Raw genomic sequence first — 18,654 nt, 5'->3', positions numbered from 1 at the left:
TGTTACAGTACCTCACATTCACTAGACCTGATATTGTTTATTCAGTCAATCAAGTGTCTCAATTTATGCATGCGCCACGTACTGGACATATGGAAGCTGTCAAGAGGATCCTTAGATATCAGAAAGGGACTATTGGGGATGGATTGACATACTCACCACAGCCATATGGCAAAGATGAGCATAGACTCACTGTATATTGTGATGCAGACTGGTCAGAAGATCCTGATGAACGAAGATCTACATCAGGATATTGTGCCTTCATTGGAAGAAATTTAGTCTCTTGGAACAGTAGAAAACAAAAGGCTATCGCTAGATCAAGTACTGAGGCTGAGTATAGATTTATGGCTGCTGCTACTGCCGAAGTCACATGGATCAGACATCTACTAACTGAAGTAGGAGAAAAGATCTCCCACACTATCTTGCTATGTGACAACCAAAGTGCTATAAACATGTCATTCAATCCAGTACATCACAGTCGTGCTAAGCACATTGAGATTGACCAACACTTTGTGAGACAGAAAGTTGAAGAAAAAGAGATTGAGCCTGAGTTCGTCAATACTGAAAGACAAGTTGCGGACCTATTTACAAAAGGGTTAACAAAGGATCGTTTTTGGATGCTTAAAGGCAAGTTGTGCATGGTCCATAACCATGATCAACTTGAGGGGGGTGAAAAAGGTGAATAGTGTTTCGGGTCTGGATCCTGTACCAGACCCGAATTCACTCATGTATTAGCCCAGACCCGAGTTCATTCATGTATAAGCCTGTTTTTTTATTTGTATCCGGGTTCGAATATTACACCAGACCCGACCCGACCCACTGTGTACACTTAAGTGTATTAATACAGCCATTAGGTCACGATTTTTGTATGAAGAAATCGTGACAGCCGCAGTCGACTTTTGGATTCCCCTTCTCGCCTCTCTCTTTCTCCCTCTCTTTCTCTGTTTTCTCTCTCTCAATGCAAGTACAGATGAAAATCTAACAAAGAGGAAGTGAGTTCTCTTCAAATGACTTTATGAATTTTCTCCAAAATAATGGAATAAGTAAAAGAGTGTTTTGCCCTCATACACCTCAACAGAATGAGATTGCTGAGAGGAAGCATCGCCATATTGTCAAGAGTGCAATGAGTATGATGCATGACAACAATCTTTCAGTTATTTTGTGGGCTAAAGCCTTTCATTGGGCAGTTCATGTGATAAACCGATTGCCAATGACTATTTTGGAGAACAAATCTCCTTATTTTTCCCTGAATGGAGTTCATCCAAATTATCATGATTTGCACGTGTTCGGTTGTGTATGCTATATTCATACTGACAGTTCAATGAGACACAAGTTTCAAAACAAGGCCTTGAAATGCATATTTGTGGGATATGCAGATGATTATAAAGGATACAAGTGCTATGACCCTACGAGTAAGCGCATCAAGATATCGAGAAACATTATTTTTGATGAACTAAACTTTGATCATCAATCTACCCCTCTCAAATAAACTCTAAAGTTGAAGTTTATCACCCCTGGTTAAATTCTAAGTTTTTTTCTAGTACTAATGATGTTTGTCCTTCATATTATATTCAAAGGGATGAGGGAACCATGTCTACTGACAGGGTGACTACACGAGAGTATAAGACCAAAACCATCCTTGGAACCAAAAAGGTGTAAAGGTGTTGTCTATACTCAACGAGAAAGAGAGGCACCCTCCATCTTTAATCAAGAGATGAATATCCCTTCTACTTCTGGCCCAACCATTGACGTTAGAAGATCTACTCGCTCTGATCATCCAATTGAAAGATGGGTCAGTTTTGAAAAAAAATTGATGGATTTTCAACTCTTTCCAACCTCCTTGGGCAAGGAAGATCAACCCACAACATTTTATCAAGCTGCAAATTCCAGAAGATGGATTGAAGCAATGAATGAAGAAATAGAAGTCATTCATGAATGTGGTACTTGGAAAGTTATTCTTATACCACCGGAAATGTAGTTGGAACCAAGTGAGTGTATAAAATAAATTACAAATTGGATGGTACTATCGAACGATATAAGGCGAGACTTGTTGCCAAGGGTTCTACACAAGAGCAAGGATAGAACTATGATGAGACTTTCAGTCCAGTTGTAAAAATGGGAACAATCAGAGTCATATTATCTTTAGCTATTGAACGTCACTGGATACTTTGTCAACTTGATGTTAAAAACGCTTTCTTACATGGAGAACTGAAGGAGGAAGTGTACATGGAGCAGCCCACTGGTTATGCAGAAGGAGATCTCAAGAAATACGTGTGCAGACTAAGAAGAGCAATATATTGGTTGAAGTAGGCGTCACATTCTTGGTTTGACAGTTTTTCTCTTGAAGTACAAAAATATGGCTTTAGTCTGTCCCTTCTCGATCACTCTCTGTTTATATTCAAAAGTCAAGATGTAGTCACTCTGTTATTGATATATGTAGATGATATTATCATTACAGGTAACTCTGATAATCATATCAAGGAAGTCAAGCAACTCTTAAATCAGAGATTTAAAATGAAGGACCTTGGAAAATTACGATATTTCCTTGGGGTTAAAGTTGATAGAACCACTGAAGGAATGACCCTCACTCAGCATAAGTACACCATTGATATTCTCAGCAAGACAGGCATGAAAGAGTGCAAGCCTTTAGGAAATCCATGCGTTCTTCACCAGAAACTCAGTTCCCAAGATAGAGATTTATATGAGGAACTTACGAGGTATCGCAGCATAGTCAGGATGTTATAATATCTCGCATTTACTCAGCCTAATATTGTTTACTCAGTTAATCAAGTATCCCAGTTCATGCATGAGCCACGTGTTGGAGACATGGAAGTTGTTAAATGGATACTTCAGTATTTGAAGCGAACCATTGGGGATGGTCTTGTAACGCCCCCAAAAATCCTGGACTTAGTAACTTTTTACGAAAAAATTGAAAACCTTGTAATCGATCTTTTTTCAGAGTTTAAAATGGCAGTTCAGCGAAAAATGGTGTTTGAAATAACAAGTCAACAGACCTTGGGCACATTACAGGAAAACCTTCCTTTACACAACGGATTTGTAAACTTCGTACATTCATTGAAACCTATGTCACACGGACTCGGCTAAGGAGGTGCCGCACCCGAGTCGACACGCCCCGACACGGGTGCGGCTTCGGACTCGGCCCGGACTCGGTCAACGCCGAGTCGAACTCGGTCAACGAGTCCAGGCCGAGTCCGTCCACATTTTGGACTCGGTCAACTTTGACCGAGTCCAAAAATGTCCCTAAAAAACTATTTTTTTATATTTTTTATTTAAAAAATATATATAAAAAAGGCACGGTGACTGTGCAGTCTTTGCAGTGTGCACAGTCTGTGACTGTGCACAGTTTGTGACTGTGCACAGTGCACAGTCTTTGCAGTGTGCACTGTGCACAGTCTGTGACTGTGCATAGTGCACAGTGTTGTGCCTGTGCACAGTCACAGTCACAGTCTGTGACTGCACAGACACCTGTGGCATTTTAAAAATAAAATAAAATTTTATATATATATATATATTTTTTTTTTTTTTGCCGAGTCCCCGTGTCCAAAAATTTTAAAATTGTGCCGCACCCGTGTCGCACCCGCACCCGCACCCATGTGACATAGATTGAAACCAAATAGATTCAAAATGAGGTTTTAAATAATTAAAGTTTATATGAAAAGTAGAATTTCCCTTATACCAAATTACAAAGATGTTTTCAAGAGCGAAAAGAGTCTCATCTTGATATTATCACGTCATCATGTCATCGCTTCCCGTACTGACATAATCATCACTTGTACCCATGAAACGGGTCAGACTTATAAAAATTTGGTAGGTGCATAGATATCAAAATTCAGAATAAAACTAACATATACGTTGTTTCTTTCGTAATGTGTAGTTCAGAATAAACAAAATGAGCATGATAATCTTGTTTCGATAATTATCTTTCCTAAAGGTATGCATAGGAAAAACATATAAACAACTAAGACTGCCCGGAGGTTTGTTATGTTATTCCATGTATTTTAATACCCCGGACAACTAGCTGAGTCTACTCCTAAGGGGCCTGCCAATGACCGAGAGAGAATCCCACAGAGGCCACTTGTGCAAGGAGATGCGTAGAAGTCATTGGGACCTACCACCTAGGATAATTTTTGGTATCCCAGTCCCTTAACTCCGATGACCTGAGACGTCGAGTTCAGTTGTTATTCAAGAAGCATAGTTTTTAACAACTTGTCTATCGGAGTTTTTGTACCATCTCATCCTCTCTCTTGACAGAACCAAAGAGACGAATGGGTATGTCAAGTTCTATTTTAACTGACGACACATTCTACATACTTTGGTCTTTCAAACCAGATCAAACATCTTGCTTGTGAAAGCGATCATCACCATTTATGTGATTTCCTTTTCATCATTGTGCATTTGCACGTTATGAGGTTACCATAAGTCTCATCCAATCATCGTAGTACTAGCATGTCATGTATGTCTGATAGCATCAATACGATGAGAGGGATATCGGTTTCTCATAAAGAAACCCCAACATTTAATTAGAAATCTCAAAGTCCTGTGTTTTAGGTCGGGGATAACCGAGTCATTTTCGGATATCAAAACAAAGGACCGTACGTACCACTTAGGACTATGCAGACGAAGCCCTCTCGTTATGCAGGGTTGAAGGAAAGACTTGGTTGTAAATATGCAAATGCCAAATATTCATTTTTGCTTTTCAAAACGACAAATATTATGAACTTTGAAATCTCACATGAAATCCTCTTTTTGTTTAAAGTCTTGGCGAGTATGCGTAATTATGCATCTTTAAATGCAAGTGTAATGCAAGGTAGGCAAGAGTACGCAAGTCTGCATACTTTACAGAGTTATATATATGTATATATAATACATATATATCAAAACATAAGCATGTGCACATTACAACACGGCAGCATAATACATATATATCAAAACATAAGCATGTGCACATTATAACACGGCAGCAATAATACATATATATCAAAACATAAGCATGTGCACATTACAGCATGGCGGTAATGTAAATGACATAAAGCAAGACTCGATGTGCGAAACCACACATCGAGCTAAATAAACTGCATAAGCGATGCACGATGTATGCAACCGTACATCGGCTAAATAAATTGTGCAAGCAGTGCACGATGTATGAAACTATACACTGGCTAAATAAATTGCATAAACAGTGCACAATGTACGAAACCGTATATCGGCTAAGTAAATTGCGTAAGCAGTAGCCTGTGCACGTAACAGCGTGACGGCAAAGTAAATGACATAAATTGAAATGAATAAGAATACGCAAAACTACGTTCTTGAGTTAAAAGCATATATATATATATATGTTAAAAGTGTTCTGCCATTTGTCCTTGTATGCAACTTTTCCCTACCTCGGAGATGGTCGAACTCACTGACGATTCTGAGCATAAGTTTTTAAAGGCTCGTGCCTTGGTAAGCATGTCACGTTCGTTGCACCGATGTGCGCTAAAAGATATTTTATCGTGCTACGAAAGAAACGATGCAACAATTTTAATTTAACGGAGTAAGCAACGTTTGTGTCTCAGGGGTCGAACCCAAACTCAGTTCGAGCCGACCGGACCGAGCCGAGCTTGGTACAAGAGGCGGGTAGTAAAGCTTGACTGAGCCAGGCTCAGCTTGCTAACTGAACCAGCTCAGTCTAAAAGTGGAGACCGAGTTGAGCTCGGTTCTAGCCGAGCTTAGCTCGGCGGACTATGCGACCAACGGGAGGGGGTGGGCTCAACGGTCAGGCCGAGCCCGACCTAGTCTCCATGCTGCAACAGGACGGGCTGACAGGGCTGCATTCCCAGACCACCCGATTCGTTGACAGCGCCTCGCAGTGCGACAAAGGCGGGCCCTTTCGAGGCCCAACTCGGTTAAGGGTGGTGCGGCAGGGGGTGCATGCCCACTTCCGGCCTGCCGGATAACATACAGAGAAGAGAGAGGGAACAATAGTCGTTAAGTTGTTGTTGCCTCTAGGGAAACAAGGGGGCTTGGCTACCAGGTTGAGTTGGGTCTGGTCCCCAACCCAAACAAGACCGAGCCTAGGCTCGGTCCTCCAGCTGAGAGAACCGGGTTGGGCTCAGTTCAAACCAAGCTCAGCTCGGTAATGTCTCAGTGGACAGAAAAAAAGGGGCAGGCAGAGGGGGCGACAGGGTTCAACAGAGAGAGAGAGAGAGGCGAATGAGGGTGTTGTGCCCTCCCTTCGGCTGCAACAGATAAGGAGGGGTGGGAGGCAACAGTGGCACGTGTTGAACCGGTCGGGCAGGGTGTCGGGCTGCCATAGAAGTTTCCCGCAGAACAGGGTGCAGAAGTGGGGTGGTTGTCGTGAACCACCACATGAGTGAGAGAGAGATCTGTGAGGGATGAGAGAGAGAGTGGCACGTACCTGAGGAGTGGGGAGGCCTCCGTGCGCTGGCGTGAGGAGGGCTCCGGCGAGCGAAAGAGGGAGATGGGAGGGGGACAAGAGAGCTCACATGTGGAGGTCTGTGTCCGACATGAAAAAGGGGGCTCCCATGAATAGGAGAGAGGGATGGGAGTCAGGGGGGAGAGAGAAGACGATGGGGGGGGGGGGGGTCGAGCCCAGCAGAGAGAGGAGGAGAGGAGGGTGCGCCGACGAGTCAGGTCTTCGAGGTTTTTAAAAAAGAACCCCCCCTGTGGAGGGTTTAAATAGAAACACGGGAGGGGTTGTGTGGACCCAGATCCGGGTTGGATTCGGTCGGATTCAACCTGGATTCAAAACAAAATTTATTTATTTATTTATTTATTTTTGAAAAAACCCAGTCTTACAGGTCTTCTGTATCGAAAGAAGATGAATGGGCAAAATGCACATGAGCTTATTGTTTACACTAATGCAGACTGGACAGAAGATCTAGATAAACGTAGGTCAGTCTCGAGATATTGTGTTTTTGTCGGGATGAATCTGGTATCCTGGAGTAGTAGGAAACAAAGATCAATCGCCAGGTCAAGTACAGAGGCCGAATATAGATGAATGGCAGTCACCACTGCTGAGGCTACATGGATTAGACACCTACTAACAAAGGTAGGAGAATCGATCTCTCGGTCTCTTATCTTATGTGATAACCAAAGTGCCATGAACGTCTTTTAAGCCTATTCACCACAATCGTGCCAAACACATCGAGATAGATCAATATTTTATAAGGCAGAAGGTGGAAGAAAAGGAGATTGAACCCGATTTTGTTCGAACTAAAGATCAAGTTGTTGATATGTTCACAAAGGAACTGACCAAGGATAGATTTTGGATGTTAAAAGGCAAGTTGTTCATGGTTCAAAACCATGTACAACTTGAGGGAGTGTGAAAAGAAATCAAGTTTATATTTGGGTCTGGATCCGATTCGTATTTTATTAAGTTAATTTGTACAGGGCAGACGCATTCTCATTAATGGTCATCTTGTAAATTAGTCATGTTGTAAAGGGTAATTTAGTACCCTAAACTTTGTATTAGTCTTAATATATAATGAAGGCTTACACACTGGTTCCTGATTGAGGAATCACGTTTTCGGCTGCCACTCTTCTTCTCTCTTGATGCTTTTTCTTTTCACGTGTGAGAACTTTGGATATCTCAAACTCTTACAAGAATGAGGAAAATGGAGCCCCTAACAATGAAAGGGGTGACGAGGGATAGTACCATTGGAGCCTTGCACAACCAAGCACACACATGCACACAATCAGAGAGGAAAAGGTAAACATAATAGAAGGATTAACTGCAACAAGCCAATGATTAGTTATGGCAAATAAAAGAAACTTCAAGCTATCCTAGCTTCTTCATGCAATGAAACAATGAAATTCATCAAAAGAGGAAAAATAATCAACTAAGGAGAAATTTGTTGACCTTCATCTGCTTAGAGAATACGTTAGAATGAAAGCAAATATGCCATGCAGAGATGTACAAGCGCCCATGATATAAAAAAGATCTCTCCAGTGCACATGAATAACTATGCTCAACCACCTGGAACAAAATATGCATTATTAGACTAGCTGTTGCATAAAAAGAAGAAAAAGATATGGACATCATACACCTTGCATATCTAATTCTAGATCGGGTGACCTGTAAGACTCGAGAAAAACTGTATGAAGTAGCTCAGAAGATCTTCCAAGCCAAAAGTAAGCCCAACATAATTGAGTTAATCTTTTCACCTGAAACTCTAGGTGACTGTTTCTCAAGTCTCAGAAAGTTCAAGCAAGGCAGGACATTGACATATACTGAAAGCAGCCCAACTTGGAAAATCAGTCCTTCCAGGCCAAGTCATCCTGTTCATGTGCATGCTATGGTCGACGGCAAGTACAATCGACCATAAATTTTATTTTATTCATTTTCTTGGTAGATCAACCCTATAGATGTGATCTACATGGCTTGTTTACCAGGAAACAGGTTTGGAACATGCATTTACAATGTGTAAGCAAGATTTTGAAGGGTGTCAAAAATCTGTAGCCCATAATGTGTCAAACTTTTCATGACTCAAAAAGTCTTATTTTTATGTTGAAAAAAACATATTTATGAGGTCAAATTCAGTTGATACAACTTGCAATTATATCTTCCCACTAGATTGTGCACACAGTCAAGTATAGCTTGTCTATATGTATGAAAGCATATGCAAACACAGTAAAAAATGGACAATTATGCTAGCTTTTAAAAAACGCTCCATATATGAAGTTAGTACTCTCAATAACAAACTAAAAGTCTAAAGTATGTCAAGCTTATATAGTTAACTAAACAAATACATGGTCAACAGTAACTGTAGATTATCAGTGATTGGTCACAAGATGCATAAAATGGGTCAGCTTAAGTTTGAAACTCAGTTGACCTGGATCCAAGAGTACCAAGTACCAGTATGGATATGACACCTGTACATGGGCATGATTGAAGTGCCATGGTACATAGGTACAGGCCTGTCAAAGCACAGCCTATGTAAGGCAAGTCTTGATGGGTTGAGATGAGACAACCTGAGCCATACCAACTATCAATCAAATCAAAATGAATTCTTGTTCTGAATTATATGATAGGACCTGATTCGAGAAATTTTTCTTAAGAATAGAGTTCCAATATATTGGATATCTTAGAATTCATTGCACTAATTGTAAAGGAAAGATTCATGTTGCTCACCTCATGCGGTGGCAATTCAAATATCGTTTGCAGAGGTCCTGGCTTTTGATGAACCATTGTCGGGCCTGGCTTATCCAAAGAAATCCTTCTTCGAGCAACAGCTCCAGCAAAACCATTCAGAGCTCTGTTGACAACGCTTTTTATAAGTTAGAAGATAAAATATTACTGGGAAAGCATCATATAAAACAAACAAGAAGAGACAGGAACTTTGCAATTTACCCTTTTCACAACGTTGGATGTACTGAATAAAAAACGAATAGGGAGGATGATAAAAAATATAAAGAATGAATGGTGAAGGATTATAAAAATATTATCTTTAAGATACACAAAGAAGAATGAACTTTAAACAATGGCATATAAAGGAACACATTAATAAGAACAGGCAACAGAGAAACAGCCAGATCCAGATCATTGATGCCACATGCACACACACACACACACACACACAAGAGTAATGTTATCGAAAAATACCATCTTATGGCACCATATCATATGCATGTGACCTAGTTTCAGTGTTATGATCATGATAGTGTTAATGTAAACATATATGTATGTATATGTTTACATATGTATTTCTGTACATTTATAGTTCAGGGGCATTTTTGTCTTTTCACATGTACATCCAAAATAAGTATATTTTTTACTTCTTTCTTTTTTATTTTTCTTATTTCTTTTTCTTGTAATTATTCCCAGCCATGATGGGCATTGGGAATAAGCGTGGGAGTCGTTGGACCCTACCCAATGGCTACAATTCTAACCATTTGTTAGGTCCCACCGGCTTTCTATGAGCCTCCACATGCATATAAAGGGGTCTGACCCCTCTCTCTTAAAGTGTATTCTTCAAGGGATGTTCCCTAATAAAGATCTATATTTTTTATGTGTTCTGAGCCCTTAAGTGGCTTGTTCTTGTATTTTCTTTGTGTTGACCCATAGAAGGTCATTTTTTCAAAGTGTACTCTAGCCCATAAGTGGATCTCTAAAGCATAACATCAGTTTGTGACAGTGCAATAAGTGTATGTTCGAGAGTTTCATTCAAACTTTTGAGCATCTAATTTTAGCTTCCTCTTCTCTTGAGGTTCAAGGCACCATGTTAGATGCTCTTTGAAATCGACTAGAATCAGGCCTCCAGGGTGACAGAATATGGTAAGAAAGGAGGTTTGTGGGAAAGAGACACTTCAAGGGTAGGCAACCTCCAAACCAATTCACATGGGTGCAGATGCAGGGGTGCGGCACTTTCAAAAAACTTGGGTGCGGGGGTGCGGCAAAATATATATATATATATATATATATATATATATATATATATATATATATATATATATATATATATATATATATATATATATTTTAAGTTTTAACCGTTAACAACATTAACACTCCCTGCACCCTCTTTGTGCAGGGGAGGGGTTGAGCCCCCTCCCTGTCCTCCCTCTTTGTGCAGGGGAGGGGCCGAGCCCCCTCCCTGCACTCTCTTTTGGCAGGGGAGAGGCAAGACCCTTCCCTACGCCCTCTTTGTGCAGGGGTGGGGCCAACCCCCTCCCTGCGCTCCCTGTTGGCAGGGGAGGGGCCGAGCCCGCTCCCTACGCCATCTTTGTGCAAGGGAGGGGTCAAGCCCCCTCCCTACGCTACCTGTTGGCAGGGGAGGGGGCGAGCCCCTCCCTTCACTCTCTGTGTGCAGGGAAGGGGCCGAAGAAGAGAGGAGGAGAGCAGAGGGAGTCGGAGAGGAGAGAGAGTACCTGAGAAGGAGAGGTCCGACGGAGTGGTCGGCGGCAACGTTGGGGTCCGGCGAAGAAGTCAATCGGTGTCGGCTTCAGGAGGAGAGGAAGGGGGGATTAGAGCAAAAAAAATTTGCCTTAATCCTCCCCTCCGCAGCATATTTCATCAGGCAGAAACTTTTTTTTTAAGTCTAAAAATTAGACACAAATGATCTTGGGTGCGTTGACCGCAGCGGCACGTGCACCCGTGTCGCATCGCGTCGACGCGGGTGCGGCACCCTGTTTACCAAGTCCCTGTGACAGATTATAACCGCTTTGAACTTTGCCTAGCCAAAAACCAATCAGAACTTTTATAAAAAAAAAAAAATTGATTTATGCCGAGTAATGAGTTCTTTAAATGTAACAAGCATCAGACAGACTATAATTGAAAAACTTTTTGATGCATTCAGATTCCAAAACATACTATGCAATACTTGGATGTCGTATGCATTCCCCCTATCCCGGACCAAGCTTTTGGAATGGGGCATGTGCAGTGCGGAGCTCTACTGAGTGAAAAATGCATCAAGTGTAGGAACGTGCGATATGTGTTGGCTTGATCGGTGATATGTGATGATAGCATGGCATGCGATAGGCAATGGTATCGTCGTTCATACGACGATGTGTGACGGCACAGACATAGAGCGTTGTTTGGTTAAACACTACCAGTGGATCCGAGGATGTTATCTTTGGAGATTTTGTAAAATCCGAGTTTTTACAAAAAAAAATCAGATCCAGGTTAGATCCAACCCGGATCCATACCCAGCACCCCCCCCCCGCCCCCTCTCCTGTGTTTTTTTCTATTTAAACACGGGTGGGTGTCTCCCCTTTACGAAAAAGGGGAACCCCCCCCCCGTGACGTTTCTCTCTCTCCCTTTTCGGCCTCCCAACACCAACGACCCCCCCACCCCACCCACCCCCACCCCACCATTCTCTCTCTCCCTTTCTAGCCACCTAACGCCGGTGAAACCTTTGCCAGAGCCCACCCTACGTCGGTGACACCACCCTCGTCCGATCCCACCGCCGGTAGCCTTCTCCCTCAGGTAACCTCATGTTCCCTGTTCCTCTCTTCTCCTCAAAATCACAGAGGAGGGGCGCCGCCCCCTCCCTGCCCTCTGTCACCTCGGTTTGCAGGGAGGGGCGATAGATATGGATCAAGTCCCAGACCCCAATGGAAACAATACACCAATCTCAATACCCTCCCTCAAGTTGTGCACAGTGTTGCACCATGGACAACTTGCTCTTTAAGACCCAAAATTTTACACTTGTGAGACCCTTGGTGAACAAGTCAGCGACTTGATCTGTTGTCAGAATGTAAGCTGGTTCAATCTCTTTGTCTTCAATTTTCTGTCGAACAAAGTGTTGAACAATCTTTATATGTTGTCTGCGACTATGATGAATGGGATTGAACGCGATGTGTATAGCATTATAGTTGTCACACAAGAGAGTAGTGGGGAGAATATTTTCTCCCATTTTAGTTAAAAGGTGTCTCAACCATGTAGCCTCTGTAATGGCCGCTGCCAAAGACCGATATTCAGCCTCAGTGTTGGATCGTGCAACAGCTCGTTGTTTCTTGTTGCTCCAGGCGATTAGATTCCCCATCAATAAAAACACAGTACCCTGACACCGAGCGCCTGTCATCCGGATCTCCAGCCCAGTATGCATCTGTATACACAACTAGTCGGTGTCGTTCACCTTTAGTTTTAGCTTAATAATAAACTAGACCATCCCCAAGAGTACATTTCAAGTATCGAAGAATCCGCTTAACAACATTCATATGTTCTGTGTGTGGGTCATGCATAAACTGCAAAATTTGATTTACTGCATATACAATGTCTGGTCTAGTAAATATGAGATATTGAAGCATACCTACAAGACGTCGCATACCTACAAGACGCCGATATTGTAACGCCCCAAAACTTCAACTTGTGTTTTCAAAAACATTGACGAAAAACCTTTCAAAGATTAAAGTTTTTACTTTTAAAATTGACAACAGAAGCAATTTAAAAAGGAGTACAAGTTACCAAATTTTGGGTACGTTAGCAGTAAAATCATCATTTGACATTATACAACTACTTAAGTGAGAAAATAAAACAATAGATTATTAATAAAATCTGCAGTTTATTACAAAATGAGCATTTTTCCACTATCTAATAATCTAAAGAAAACTCAAAACTCAGAGCCAAGACGCCAGTAGAAAGAAGAAAAATCTTGAGCCATGTTGCATCGCGCCATCGGTCGCCTGTGAAGTCCTACTTATCACCTGCCCATGAAATGGGTCAGTTTCATAACAAACTAGTAGGTGCACGAATAGACAATGTAGAATAAAATAAAGCAGGACATTCATGAGATAAATAGTTTATTATATTAGAAGCAACAAGTACAATGTAATCTATTCTAGCAGGGGCAACATATGTAAACTATGCAAGGATCTATTGTCTTGAAACAGATAATAACAACAATATTTCAAGTAGTATAAATCTCAATCATCTACAACTTATTATGAAAGTGATATTCTTTAAGTTTTGATATTAACTGGTTTGTGGGTACGCACAGACGCGAAACGTAGAAATAATCGAGACTGATCCAGGGGTTTATTATATCAAGTGTTTTTCATTAACCCGGATGGCTGACTGAATCTGCTTTTAAGGGGACAGTCAGTGACCAAGAGAGTAAATCCCCAAAGGCATTCGTGGCTCATGGATGCATCCAACTTCTGCAGAAGTATCTAAGAGTTACCACCCTGGATAATTTATGGTAATCTCAATTCCCCTGACTCTGATGATTGGGGAAGCCGAGTCTTTTGCTCGTGGGGTGGTTGTTAACAACCTATCCATCGAAGTTTTTGTACCATCCATCCTCTCCATTGATGAACCGTGAAGGTCGAATGGGTACGGCGGGGGTTTCTTAACCGACGCCCCATTCTACACGCTCTGGTCTGTGAGACCCACTCGAGCATCTTACCTGTGAAGACGAGTTGTCACCATTTATGTGATCTCACCATTTGTGCTATATACACGCTTCGAGGTTGCCACAACCTCATCATCCAAACATCGTAACACCAACGTGACGTACTTGTCTAAAAGTATGGTCATACCTGCCTGAAGGTATGACTACGATGAGAGGGCAAACATTTAATATCTTGCAATTTCTTTAGTTCATACATGACATGCATTGCTCTTTGAGCATTTGGCCTGTGGAGGCCGACATCATTATTTCATTTATTTCAATAAAGTGCTTATTGCACACTTTGGGGTACTCAATGACCTCTCATACTTCTTATCGAAATATTTATACCGTACATGTCTTAAGGTCCGGTTACGATAGCAAACTTGTGGGTTTCTCGATGGATAACTCATCAGAGTATTTTATAGAATCAGTAATATACTTGGCATGCTTTAATACTATGAAATAAGAAATCTTAATCAGGTCTTGAGATCGCCGTGGATCTAATCATTTCTTCTGAGTAACCGACTCGAAGTACAATTAGTTGCATCTAGCAACGCATAACTAGATCACAAGCTTTATAAGCAGAAATTCGTTCTCGAGGAGTCAGCCTTGTACAAAGAAACACCTCCCCTCGAGCTTTTAGTGCTTGTACACAATTTCGCACATTTCCAAAAGGTGTAAGATGTGGTACATGCACCTGCACACCCTACGAGGCTTTCTTGAGGACGGCAACAAGATTTATCATGTAATAACAAATAAGTCATCTACAGTAAAATCACAACAGTGAGTAAGTACAGAAATACAGTAATAGGAATTACTGTAGAAATGAGTCTACCAATAAGTATACATCAAGCATGTAATTTTTGAAGAGTAGGAACAAGACAACACAAAACAAGTAATCACAAGTTATATTGTTCTACATGTAAGCATGTACGCAAAATAAATTATTCTATCTCAGAATTCTTATACTTTATTTCATTCATCCAAAATCCTCGTGCGACTTTCCCCTACCTCGAGATGTTGTGTAGCTGCGTGTGCCTACGAGTGTAGATGATACGGGGCTTGGGCCGCGGAGCCAGAGCGCGATTAGTCGTACGAACTACAAACAAACAAAACGTTATTATCAATATATTGCAAGCATTGGCTGAGTTGGGGTCGATCACAATCCGGCATTCGACACCATAGAGTTTTGGACATGGTTATGTTCTCTAATCGCTTTACCAAACAGCGCAAGCAGAAACCCATTTGGTTCCACTAAGAGGGGAGTCAGGCAGGGAGTGTCAGTCCTGCTTGCTGGAACAGGAGGACGGCAGGTGCATGCCCCCTGCCAGCCGAAAACAGAGAGGCAGCAGGGGCCTTGCCCCTGCCTGCAAGAATAGAAGGGCAGCAGGGGCATCGCCCCTACCTGCAGGAATAGAAGGGCAGAAGGGGCATCGCCCCTACCTGTCGGAATAGAGAGGCAGAGGGGTCTTGCCCCTGCCTCTCGGAAACAAAAGGGTGGCAGGGGCGAGCCCCTGCCTGTCGAAAACATCGAAGCGAGAGGGGAGGGAGCGGCAGAGACCGCCAGCCGCCTTGTCAGACCTCTGACGACCAACAGAGAGAGAGAGAGAGAGAGAGACCAGGGGCGGTAGGAGCCACCGGCCACCTGCCAACCCCGTGGCAGGCAACAGAGGAGGGGCAAGGGCGGCAGGGGCCGCCACCACCTGCCGACCCTCAGGCAGGCCCCAAACGAGAGGGGGAGGGGCGGCAGGGGCAACCTGTCGGACCCTTCCCTCACACAGAGAGAGGGAGGAAGGCACGACAGGGGGATTGTCGACCTCCCGTCGGCCCTCTGATAACCCATAGGAGAGGGAAGGTGTCGCAGGGGCCACTGGCCCCCTACTGACTCTCTGGCAAACCTCAAGACAGAGAGGGGGACGACAGAGGAGGCCGTCTGACGGACACAGAGGGAGCGGAAGGGTGCAGCAGGGGCTGCCGGCCTCCTGCCGTCATCCCAGCGAGACAACAGAGGGAGTGGGAGGGCACAGCAGGGGTTGTGGGCCGCCTGTCGGACTCCCGGCAATCCCTCAGGGAGAGGGGAAAGAGGGAGGGCACGGCAGGGACCATCGGCCTCCTGCCGGCCTCCCGACGAGACGACAGAGAGAGGGAGAAGAAGGGAGAGGCGCGGCAGGCGGCCAACGGCCTCCTGCCGGCCTTTTGGCAACAGAGGAAGAAGAAGAGAAGAAGAGAGGGGCGTACCTGGGAGAGGATCGACGGTGTCGGTCGGCATTGGCGGTGTTGTCGCGTGCAGGGAACGAGAGCAGCAGAGAGGAGACTCGATAGAGAGGGGAGGAGGAATGCAGGGAGGTGAGGCGTCCCCCTCCCCTTACGTGCTCTTAAAGGCACGGGGGAGGCGATAAACGGGGAAACCCTCAAGGGTTTCCCTTATCTGGTCGAAGGGGGGAGAGCAGCACAGGTGGGGTGCGGCACACGGGGGAGAGGGTTTTTCTTAACAACCCTCGCCCTTGCGTCGGGTTTTAAAACCCTAACGAGTACGAGCCCGGATCGGGTTCAGACCCGGCCCGAGTCCGATCTTTTTTTTTTACGTGGGTTTTACATCCTACCCCTCTTAAAATAATTTTGTCCGCGAAATATTTATTGCTTTCAAGAATCAAAATACAGGTCAGGGTATTTTTCCCTGATATCGTTCTCAGGTTCCCAAGTACATTCGTCTATTCCATGATGTTGCCACTGAACCTTTACAAAAAAAATGGTTTTTTATCTTAGCACTTGGTCACGACGCTCAACAATCTTCATCGGTCTTTCTTCGATTGTCAAGTCCCCTTGAATGTCTACGTCATCGTAGTAAATGATGTGTGATGGATTGTGAACGTACTTCCTCAGCATGGATACGTGAAAAACATTATGGATCTGAGCGTACTGAGGAGGTAACGCCACGTGATAGGCCGCTTCTCCAATTTGCTCCAGGATTTCGAATGGTCCGACGTATCTAGGACTTGGCTTTCCCTTTTTCCCGAACCGAAATACGCTCTTTGTCAGAGATACCTTAACGAAAACCATCTCACCAATTGCGAAGGTAAGCTCTCGTTAGTGTCTATCTGCATAGCTCTTTTGCCGACTCTAAGCGGTACGGAGTCGTTCCTGAATCATTTGTACTTGTTGAGTATAGTGTTGCAGAACTATAAGTGCCTCCAGCCTTCGTTCACCTACCTCATCCGAGTAGACAGGAGATCGGCAAGGCCTCCCGTACAAAGTTTCATAAGGAGTCATTCCGACACTAGCATGATAACTGTTGTTATACGCGAATTCCACCAGACTGATGTGGGAATCTCACTCTCCCTTCCAGTCCATCGTACAGGCTCAGAGCATGTCCTCCAAGGTCTGAATTGTACGCTCAAACTACCCGTCAGTTTGAGGGTGAAATGCAGTACTGAACTTCAACTTTGTGCCCAAAGACAGCTAAAGCTGCCCCCAAAACCTCAAAGTGAATCTAGGATCACGATCGGAGATAATCGAGACTGGAACACCATGCAGTCTCACAATCTCTCTAACATAGAGTTCATCTTCTGAACCAATGTTGATATCTTCTGTTGGATCCTGAACAAAAGATGATGGTTCATCCTGCATCTGAATATGAGCAAATTCTGGCGATTCTTGAATAGTCGAGTCAAATTCTGTTGGCTCTTCAATCTGTTCTGTCACTTTGTTGTCCTTTGCTCTTGCCTTTATCTTATGAATCTTTGCTGACTTGGAGTTATTTTGAGAAAATTTAGGATTGATAATGAGCCTTTTTATTGGTTTAGGAGTCATGAATTGACAATCCTGAAAATGCAAAGAAAGGTTTTTAAGGAAAACTGTAAACCCCAAAACACCTTTTTGTACAAAAGCAAAGAATAATGGCAAGGACAGAATATAAGCAAGAATGATAGGCATCAAGATGTGAGGAGAAGATCAAATTTTCATTGATTGAGTAAAGCTGAGAACAGCGACTGAGTATTTATAGAAACTGACAAAGGACATAAAAAGACTAAGACTGTGTTATCCCTACAGGATGACTGAAAACAAAGAAAGAAAGCAGAAATACTATGGCATTATCCTTCTCATTTTATTCCTTTGACGAATATGGTTCTTTTGTTGGATGCCTGACCGGTGAACCCCAATCCTGAACTAGCGGAATGTCGAGCAGAGATGATCGGCTCCACCCTGCCGTCTTCATTTTTACCCATGCCTCGGAAGGGCTGATAACCATGCTTTAGCAGAAGATCAAATCCCCTTTTGGCTTTGAAAAACTGAGAGAATAAGGGATGATCTTTGAAAGGGTAGTAAGCGAGACATCCTCCCAATTTGAAGAAATGAGGTCCTTGCCACTGGACCGTTACTGCGACCTTCTCGACTGGTTGAACTTCTTTGAGCTTCAACATTTTCAGATTTTCATTGAGGTTAATTTCATCGCTTTCCCTGATGTTGGGTATTTATGAAGTTATTGCGACAACGATATAACTTTGTTTGTCTTTGTGAACGATATCAATATGTTTGTAAAACCCTATTCTATGCAAAACCCAACCCGACCTGTTGTCCAAGTCTAAAACCCTAATCGATTTAACCTATCTTCCTCTTGTCTGCGACAGCGTAACTTCTTTTTTCTCCTTCGCTTTCGTCTTCTTCCTCTTCTTCTTTTCCTTCTTCTTCTTCTTTGTATTTTTCCTTCTTCTGTGTTCCTTCTACCTGTGTTTGATAGATGGGGTTTAATGCTGATAACGTAGTTATTTCACGCTGTAAGAAAAGATCTGTATAATCTTCGAT

The 18,654-nt window shown here is 43.0% G+C and overlaps 1 protein-coding gene across 2 annotated transcripts in view; it reads right to left on the bottom strand.

The window, feature by feature from the left end:
- LOC149838998 (BAG-associated GRAM protein 1-like) overlaps positions 1-18,654 on the bottom strand; it is a 186,278-nt gene that overhangs the window by 124,677 nt on the left and 42,947 nt on the right. For both annotated transcript variants that reach the window (XM_090002195.1, XM_090002194.1), the window contains exons 7-8: positions 9,152-9,275; positions 7,880-7,996 (exon numbers count right to left, since the gene is read on the bottom strand). In XM_090002195.1, coding sequence (XP_089858321.1) covers positions 7,880-7,996; positions 9,152-9,275 — 241 coding nt within the window. The remainder of the gene's footprint in view (positions 1-7,879; positions 7,997-9,151; positions 9,276-18,654) is intronic.

This window comes from Nuphar pumila, chromosome 4 (assembly GCF_984573655.1).
Source record: "Nuphar pumila chromosome 4, dmNupPumi1.hap1.1, whole genome shotgun sequence".
Classification (NCBI taxonomy): Eukaryota; Viridiplantae; Streptophyta; class Magnoliopsida; order Nymphaeales; family Nymphaeaceae; genus Nuphar; species Nuphar pumila.
Note: the sequence above shows the minus strand (reverse complement) of the source record. Positions and strands in the feature narration are given on the sequence as shown.